Source organism: Chrysoperla carnea, chromosome 1 (genome assembly GCF_905475395.1).
Source record: "Chrysoperla carnea chromosome 1, inChrCarn1.1, whole genome shotgun sequence".
In the NCBI taxonomy this organism is placed as follows: domain Eukaryota; kingdom Metazoa; phylum Arthropoda; class Insecta; order Neuroptera; family Chrysopidae; genus Chrysoperla; species Chrysoperla carnea.
The window spans coordinates 120,027,125-120,037,445 of record NC_058337.1 but is presented as its reverse complement, the minus strand read 5'-3'; the positions used below and the strand labels follow the sequence as shown (position 1 = coordinate 120,037,445).

At 27.7% G+C, this 10,321-nt stretch overlaps 1 protein-coding gene across 2 annotated transcripts in view; it reads left to right on the top strand.

Moving 5' to 3' along the window:
• The first annotated feature begins 1,860 nt into the window (after positions 1-1,860).
• The window catches only part of LOC123290604 (MAP kinase-interacting serine/threonine-protein kinase 1-like), a 59,105-nt gene continuing 50,644 nt past the window's right edge, over positions 1,861-10,321 (top strand). Inside the window, exon 1 of one of the 2 annotated variants that reach the window (XM_044870858.1) lies at positions 1,861-2,273. In XM_044870858.1, the coding sequence (XP_044726793.1) occupies positions 2,228-2,273 (46 nt within the window). In that variant the 5' untranslated portion in view covers positions 1,861-2,227. The remainder of the gene's footprint in view (positions 2,274-10,321) is intronic. The other variant, XM_044870857.1, reaches the window with a different exon arrangement.

The window sequence follows — 10,321 nt, the reverse complement described above, 5'->3', positions numbered from 1 at the left end:
ATTACAACGAACTTCATATGCAACGTTGTCAATCGTTTATATTCGTTTTATTTGTCGTGTGTATTCAATAGATGATGTAATTTTACGTTTTATTTATACTTGATATACAATGTGATTCGCTTATGATGTTTAACGAATTCGTTAGCAACTTTGAACCATGAACGTTCCAATCCGTTTAGAAACGGATACCTCAATTTCAAAACTTAGTATATTTTAATTTTTCATGAAAAATAGAACCATGAACCTACACGGATTCCTCAGTTATAAAATTTTTTAGATTTTTAATTTTTCAAGAAATAAAGAAATTCCTCTTATAAGTATATTTTATCCGCAACTTTCACAGTTTTGTCCTGAAATTACAAGTACGCCTAGAATACCCGAGAATGTAGATCGAATTCGGAATTGACAGCCTTCAATCTGTATTGTTTCATTCCATATATTTTATAATAATAAAGCGATTCTATAATTTCACTACTTTCTTTAGCTTTGCAAAGATACGTTTATCCATAAACGATCAACTACTGTCAATTTGAGATTGAAAATGACTGTACAATAAATTGAGTAAATCAAAAAAAAGTTTTATTGTGCAATCGGTTTGTATTGTTTCATCCTTGAGGAATTGAGTTATGATTTCACAATCGTACAAAGGAGTATACGGCCCGAAAACGTGAAAAGTAAAAAATTGGCAGTACATAGTAGGTGTGGTACTGAAGTCGTGTGAATGCGACCCCTATAGTCCACGCGACTAACTTCCCAGAGGGGGAAAAACATTAAAAAAAGGTTTTGTTAGCCTTCATACATTATTCTTCGAACATGTTCTGCAGCTTATGGTGGAACGATCATTATCTCCATAGATAAATGATGTGTTTTATCCACTTCTCAGATTCTGTTTATTCAGTTTTTTCCAGTTTTTTATTACCATTAAAAAACGGTTCAACTAATTCTGCTGAAAACTCTTTCAGTTCTTAAATACGCGATTACGCGTCGAATAAGCAAAGTCACGTGTTAATATCATCACTGGTACGCGAGATAATCGCGGCGAAAATATCTGAACGAACATAAGCAAATACGGATTCGGATATTGCAGCCTTGAAACTGCGGAAATATGTAAAACTGGAGATTTTAAAAATCGGCCCCATTACATTAACTTCCTCTGGGAAGTTAAAAATAAATTGTTTTTCTAATATCATTAAAATTGGCGACATATTCTCATAGACAGTTATCTGCTACAACAGACAAGTTGTCGATTGTCCTTCGAACATCGAACCGGCTGTAACTTAATCAATCTCAATCGAATATTATCTTTAATAAAGCAATCATGATTTTTTATAATGTTTTTAATTGTGTGTACCACCTGGTTCTTTATGATACTTATGTTATATATAATAATCTTTACATAATTTCTAACTCATTTTGTAAGGAATAGACACAAAATTTAAAGATGAAAAATCAAGTCACTTTTTTTAATTGATATCAATATTAACATAGTATGTAAACATTTATATTCTCTTAGCTTAAATTACATTTCATGTTTTATTTAAAATCATAACTGTGTTTTATAAATTATAATTAAGTTTGCTTTGAAAAATAAAAAAATATAATTAGTAAATAGAAATAATTAGCCATTGCATTGCATAAAAATATATACAATGTAATATTGATTCTTAGTACATGAATATATTGTAAAATACAATGAATCATTCTACATAAACTGAGTGAATTTCCGTGACAAGTATAGCCGTTTGAACAAGATGGTTGATATACGTGTATATACCATGTGACCTAGCATTATGGATGTATGTGTGTATGTGCCGGCTGTAGACTAAAGCAGCTGCATCACTATATGTATGTGATAAGTTTATACAGTCGGAATTTTAACATCGTGTTGGAAAGACGTGTGTATGACATGGAGCCATAGCATTGTTTGCAAAGTTTTCCTCTCAATAAATTCTTCCAAATTGGTTTTTTCTACAAAACAAACAAATAATATTATCCTGTTTGTAACTTATTCAACGGTATACGGGATTTTATTTTTGAGTGTGATATTTAAGTTGTTATTTTTGTAATTATATTTTTTGAGTGTCATCCGGAATAGGTAGCTTAAACGCTACTTTAACTACTATCTCAGCACAGTTTAAATAAAAACTGTGTCTTCCTAATTTTTTTTGTATTAAAAACGGGGTGTGATTTTTAACTAATTTTTTCTAATCTAAAATAATTTTTCATCATGGTTGAACGAATTTTGGAAGAAACGGAACATTCTATTGAGTTAGGTAAGTGAATAATCATTTTAACATTTAACCTCTCACTCAAATCATATGTATTTACATGTAAGTGTGATAAAGAGATGGATATATTTCTTTTGTTTTCTGACTTGATTTTCGTTTTGTAATGACTAAATGACCGTTTTCTGGTTTACGATCGTGTAAATGTACTAAAAGTGAAATTTTACTTCCTATATACTTGAGTTTCAAAAATTTTCATAAGCACATGTTTAACAAAGATTGCTTTGGAAAATTTTTATACCTCACCTGATTCTATGACTCATTTACAATAAATATAATGTTGCATCATAGGACTAGAAAAAAGAAACAGCTGATATTATAAAAATCAATTTCTCATCATTATTAGCATGAATTAAAAGTGTTAGGTTATTGTTTTTTTTTGTATTTTTATTGCGCAAGAATTAATTTAATGACCTTCAAATAATCGTTTTGCCAAAAAAAAAAAAAAAAATCATGTTGTAAATGTTAATTAATATTTCGGCTTTGTTATCTACATGAACTTTAAATTTTTTTATCATTTTGTTGGCGATACTTGAAAAATATCATAAAACCACTTGACAAAAAAAAAATACTGCGTAATTTATGACTTTCAATTATTTATTTTTTTAAATCTTAAGTCATCGTAATTTTTAAATACATTGTACATGTGTGTTGCGTCAATGCAGTTAAAAATTGGACTTGTTTTTAATGTTACACGTATTTTTTTGGTACATGGTTTTTTTTTTTACTTCCATTATAGTATGTGCTTATGGATGTTTTGTAAAATAATTTCTCGAAACACACTATTTTTTTTTCCTTTTATATTGGTATCAGAGATTGAGCATGCCCGCAGTTTTGGGATTATTTATTTACCAAGTAAAGCATTTTTTCAATTACTTTGGATATAAAATCGGGTGTTTGTTTATTTAACATGTTACTGTTCTCTGCTCTTGGAAATTGATTTATTGGTAATCAAAATTTTGTTTCCCAAGAATGGATATATTAAAATATTTTGATTATAATTTTTTGGAAATCCAGATTAAAAGATAATAACAATTATCTGAATACTTATCAGTTTAAGCAACAAATACAGGAAACAAACTGGTAGAAATTCTAATTATTTATATTTTTGCTGGCTAATTCTATTAAATTAGCTATTATTTGCTGTTCGCTACAAGTTATTAAAACTTGTGGACTCCCTTATTCCAAATTGTTAGGTGATTTTAATATGTATCAAATTTGACTCAAAATTTAGCCTACATTTCTAGTGTGTTGTTAATCAAGGGCGAATACATTAATTTGCTGAGGAATATCTGAGTGAAATTATCAAAAAATTGATAATTTTTCACGTACTTGATGTCAAGTTCTTTGTCGAATTCAATCTCGAGTGACATATAGATAAAAATTATAAAAGCTAAAGTTTCAATGGAAAAATTATGTAAAAAGGTATTCTAGCGTTACGAGTTTTAAAATTTTTGTGATATAATTCTTTAAATACTTTAAAAATATACGGAAATTACTGAAGCATTTCTTTTCAATGTTTTAAACTTTGACTATAATAATATTTACAATTTTGCACCTTATCTAAAACATGCAAAGGCCACGTCTAGAGATTGTTTTTCTTTCAACAATATTAATCAATTATCCCAATAAATTGCGTCGTATTTATTAAACATAAAAAAATTTTAATAAAAAAATACTTTTTAAGGGACAAGCTTTTATTGTACTCAAAGGTAGAAAATAATTTTTTCTATGGCTCACTCGAGTATTTGTAAAAGCTGGGGTAAAAAAACCCCGTAGACCCGTGCAAACTCGAACCTTTTATTGACACAACACGATATCGCGATACCGGTACGCATCTACGATAATATTAGATAATTTTTTTATTGAATAATAGACTTTCACGCAATTTTTTTTTTTAAATTATATATATTTTAAGGTTATTGTCTTCCTGCAATATTGTAAAAAAATTTGGGATTATAGGCACAGTATATAACCTTGTAGTGAAATAATGTGTAATTTTATCTATACTGTATCAATCAATGTTTAAACTAGTTTTTTGAAATTTTATTCTAGAATTTAAAAAAAAAGACTTTTTCTTCAATGCTTCTCTCCGTGTTAATGCTCTGAAATTTAATTAAGATTATCTCGGATCAGAGAGTATTATGATATCCTTAAAAAGCGGTTAGGTATTATGATATCCTTAATAAGGATAAAATAATTTCAAATTTTCTGACCCTATCGCCATAGTGAGACAATACAGCCTTAAGGTTGTTATGTACAAATTTTTATTTTGCATTCTTTGATTAGCCTGAAATTTATTTTTAAATTCTCTTAAATATTCTCTGGTGGAAAAAAAATTAATAAAGAAAAGCGGTTTTCCAGATAAGAATGATTAAAATTACAATTCAAGCACTACAATTATACCCTTTATTCTATCGATTTGAAATTGGGGTATATTATAGGTATTCATATTCTACCTGCCCTGGGTACTTTTATTTTTCGAAAATCGTGTTCATTTTCCCAATTTTCATTTTTCACACCCAGTTACAGCGGAATAAGAAAAAGTTCTATAGCTTCAGAATAGGTAAAAATATCCTCCCATTGAAATGGTGAAAGAAAAAAGAACACTTTACGCTCAAACTAAAGAAAATTTGACAATTTTTTTTTGTATGCTTTTACCGGCCCTATATAACGTTTATTATTTCCCGGTACCTGGGTGTGAAAAAAGAAAATTGGAAAAATTAACACAATTTTCGAAAAATAAAAGTACCCAGGGCAGTTAGGAATATGAATACCTATATCATATTCAAATTTCAAATGGATAGAGTAAAGTGTATAATCGCAGTGCTTGAAGTCCAATTGTAACTTTAACTATTCTAATCTGGAAAACCGCTTTTCTTTACAATTTTTTTCCACCCATTTAAGAGAATTTGTTTAAAAATTACAAAGTTTCACGCTAATCAAAGAATGTTTAGTACATAATGGCATTAAAAAAAAAAAAAAATTTTAAGTATCTGTTTTGCACCTAATCTAAATGTACAAAGACTATGGGATTCTTTTCTCTATAAAATGCGTCGCATTTAATATAAAAAAAATGCATATTAAATAAAGGTTACACCTTAATATATCAATTTAAAAACATAGACTAGTTTTAATTATTACTTCATGATGTGTCAGTCATAATGGGTGTTATCTAAAAGCACATGACTGACTTGACTAACTACCGTTTTTTTTTTTAATATCAAAATAATAATGTTTTTAGTAATTAATTACAAAGGATAAAAATATATCAAATTGATAAAAAAAAAAAAGAACTTAATGCTATTTTTATTTTTAAATATAGATTTTTTTTTTGTTATGAATTATAGTGACATTTTGTTCTACATTTTTTTATATTTTATACTTATTAATTATTTATTTATGTTTTTATTGTCATTTTTGTGTGAGATGGCTTTGTTGTATATCTCTTGTACAGTCTACAAGAGTAAAAATTATTGTTGAGATTATAATAATGAGTAAATAACAAGAAATGTACAATTAATTTTTTTAATTCATTTATTAAAAAGAGTTGTAATTAATACGAAAAAAATTAATATCATTTTAAGTTCAACGCTTGTTTAAATGCTTTATATTAAACCGGACAAATCAAACATCCAGCATCATTAATTCTTTATAAATATCACGTACAGTATATAAGAAAGATAAAAAAGCTTCTTTTTTTCCTGTTTGTCAATTTAAAGTTTATTTATTACTAGCTTGATACCCGCCCGCTTCACTGGGATTAAAAGTAAAAACCTCGGCTTTATAGCCTTCACCTCTCTTGATCTCACCTATCCCCCTTTCATAACACTCGAAGGGATTGTTTTACACAACTAAAATATATGCAGTTTTCAATTTTTGAAAGTGTAAAATAGTCATAATTCATTGAGTATATCATGGCCATAAATTGTTTTATATTTATTATTTTAAATTTTTACAGAAATCTTTAATTTATGGTTCAAAATGATGATCATAGATGAAGCAGTAAAATGTTAGATTAAATTAAAACTTCTTTACTTATATATCTTTATAAATTATAGCTCATGTGTTATTCTGATATGTGAACTATATTATTGTACAGTTTCATTCAAATACATTTGGTAGTTTTTGCGTGAAAGCGTAACAAACAAACTAACAAACATCATTACTTTCACATGTATAATATGTAGGGATGAATTTAAATAAGTATACTTGAGGACGTTCCCAAAAAAGTGATATTTATATATTTTGTTATAATATATAAATACGGGTTAAATTAATAATTACATATTAATTTGCTCGTATCTGTAAGATAGCCAGTCATTTTTGGTTGTTTTTGAAGAATCCAGGCGAGAGACTCGCGCACAAATGAGTTGTTTCTAATAAAAATCTTATATAGGGTGTCCTCATCTCTCGATGGCCATAGTTTAAGAGCGCATTCTTTTGAAAATTTTAAAAGTCCAAAAGTGCCTCATAAACATTTATCCCAAACCTAATCATTAAGGAGCTAAGTGCACTATTAAATTTAACCAATAAAGAAAAGACTTTTTTAAATTTTTATCGTGGCGCTTTATTATATGAAAAAAGTATCTCTTATCGTAGAATGACCCGTAAATTGTATTAAAATTACAAAGTACACTATGATTGAACTTCGACCTTTTAAGACACTTCTTAGGGGAACTCAATAAATCGATTATTAACTTTAATACATTTGATTATTTTATAATAATAAAAATTATTAAAATTAATAACATTCGATGAATCATACGTTTTTTTATTATTTATATTTTTGTTTGAGAAAGTTTTCTCTTTTTTTTATTTTTATTTTTTTAAATGACTCCACGCACACCAAACAAATCGCTTAACCTACTAAATATGTATGTTTGTTCGTTGATATGTTCTTTTTATACTTCAGTGTACACACACTATTTACATTAAGTGTTATTAACAAGAGATAGTCTTATTACACTATAATAGTACCCTCCTTCTTTATTTACACTGTGTGGAGTAAAGAAGGAGCAAAAAATAACAAACAAAAAAAATATGTGTAATTTGAAGAGAGAAGGGTTTGTCATTTGATTCCATAGGCGTAGTTAGTACAATTGCAATTTATTTTTAAAAATCAATGGTATTTTTTTGAAAAAAGGGGATTGTATGTTGTTGAACGTTAATTTAGAAATCACTTTTATTGTAAAAGGGGGAAAAAACGTGTGTAGATATTTTTATTATCTTGTATTTTTAAAGGATGTAGGAATATGTTAATTGGTTGTTAGTTTGCAACGGTTAGAATTATCGGTTATAAATCAAAACAATGACTAAAATAAATGTTAATTAAAATTTGAAGTTCGGCAAATGTACAGTTTTTGCTCCTCCCAGAATTTTATTTTTAAATGGGTATATTGTGCCTCGACATAAGAATTTTGATCGAGAGGAATCTCAGATGTTAGGAATAAATGTAAAACTCGTAAGAAAAAGAGATTTCCTTGACACTAACTCCAACCTAGTATTTATTTCAACCATCTAGCTAAATATAGACGGCTATACAGTTGTGCGAAGCCATAAAAACGTGAAAAAGCTGGGTTTCCCTGGTATCTTCCTATAAATTTATCGAAATAAGATAGAAGAAGTCACCAAAAGAAAATTTTCTACCAATTTTCTATCTATTTTTATACTATGTATATATGAAATATATCAAAGTATACTAAGTTTAGTCCAAAGTTTGTAACGCTTAAAAATATTGATAGTAAGAACAAAATTTTGGTATAGGTGTACATAAAATCGCCTATTTAGTGCATTCGTGGTTGTCTTTCGATATCAAGCTAAAGATGCCAAGCTGAAATTTTTACAGCGTGATCAGGACGTAAAAAGTGAGATCGAGTTCGTAAATGATCAACATAGGTCAATTAGGTCTTGGATCGGTAAGACCAATATTGTAAACCGTTAGAGATATAAAAAAGAGTTAAATGTAAAAAATGTTCCTTATAAAATAATAAACAATTTTTGTTTCAAACATTTTTTCGTAAACATCACTGTCAGGGCGCAAATTATAGTATATATTATATAGGAATATCAGTTCTGTATGTGTGACATGTATGCATGCCTGGCTATCTAAGAGTGCCTATCTCTCTTCACTTAAACAAACGATTCCGTTATCAACACCGTCTATACATGGTATTTCAACAATTAACTCAGGCAATTGTTGGTTTCATTTGTCTGTAATAACTTTGCTATTTTCGGTTTTACGACTAGTAGACAGAACCCAAGTTGTAGAGACCAAAAATAAAATTGCGTACTCTGACTTATGCAACCCCTAATGTATCTTTTCATTGGAATACGTATTTACAATATGTCAATCGAACTAATTGTTATGCTCATTAAATCGTGATTTATTTTGTTGATGTCTAATACTTAGAAAAAAAAAATGTATAATTTATGTCATCCCAATTATCACATAGCTATTTAAACACAAAACAATAACAGAACACCACTAACACCACTCTTTACAAATGAAATAATAATATATTGTGCTGAGGAGACATTTTGTTATCATCATTATTATTATTAATAATTACAATAATAAATAATAATTCATGCAGAATCGACAATCTTTTATCTTGGAATTTTATTATTTACAACTGTTCTTGGAAAGACAAGACAGGAAAAAAAATACGTCATTTGATGTGTATGTCTTATCGTTACACACAGTGTAACTTTATAATTATTGTGACTGATCATGTCACCACGTGATTTACAAGTCACTAGTCTTATATGTTAGTTGTTGGGGATAATGCTGTGGAAATTTGATTTAAAATAAATATTAATTTCACTTTAAAATTAATTATTTTATTTTAATTTCATAAAACACGAGAGATGATGAAGGCTTACAAAGTTTCCTCAAAAGAATAAGTTTATATTAGGGGTTGAATTGCAATTAGAAAACGGCTTTTCGATCGCTATTTATTTAGTTTTCGAAAATTTCAAACATTTTCGAAAATATTTTCTAGAATTTTTTTTTTCGATAATGTTTCCCATGGCCTCTAGTTGAAATAGTTTTTAACTCTTTATCTTTTATAGTTTTTGAGAAAATGGACACCAAAGTTTTGTGCTAATTTGCGCCCGCACGGATAAACAGTGACGTTTACGAAAAAATGTTTCAAACAAAAGTTGTTTATTTTTTTATAAGAAACATTTTTTACTCTTTAACTTTTGTTCTATCTCTAACGTTTTAGACGATGTGTCCTACAGACCCAAGACCTATGTTGCTCATTTACGTACTTGCCTCACTTTTTACGTCCTAAGCACGCTATAAAAACTTCAGCTTGATAGACGGACAACTGGAAATGGACTAAATAGGTGATTTTATGAACATCTATACCAAAATTTTGTTCGAAGCGGCACTATTTTTAAGCGTTACATACTTGGGACTAAACTTAGTATATCTAACAATAAGAGATTAATTTTATTTTTGAACATTGATTTCAAATAATTAACATAAGCTGAATTAATTGGCACTATGCGTACTTTATAAAATAAATTTCGTCGACGCACTTGTATGATGTTGTTGAAAATGGGAAAAATCTCAAACTCAACGGGGATTTTGAACGATATTTCAAAAAAACAAGGCATAATGTGTCCAATTATGAAATAGTCTTAGGTTTTTTCGTTTTGCCGAAATAATCTTTAGTGTATTTTATGAAGACTATTATTTTTTTTTTTAATTTTTATTAAGTGGTTGTGTTTTAACAATAATAAACATTTCAAAATAAAAATAAAAATATCTTTTATCATATGTAGATCAGGCATTATAATAATTGTATTATGTTTATCTTAAATTCATTACTGGTTAAAGTCACGTGTTTTAATTTTTTATAGAATTAAGACTACTTACATTTTAAATTTATTTCTTTAAAAAAAAAAATTATGTATAAATAACTTAAAAAAGTATTATTATCATTTTTTAACTACTCAGAGAAAATTATTATACTCTTTATTCGAATGAAAATTCATTTAAAATAATAAGCAAATATATTTTGTTC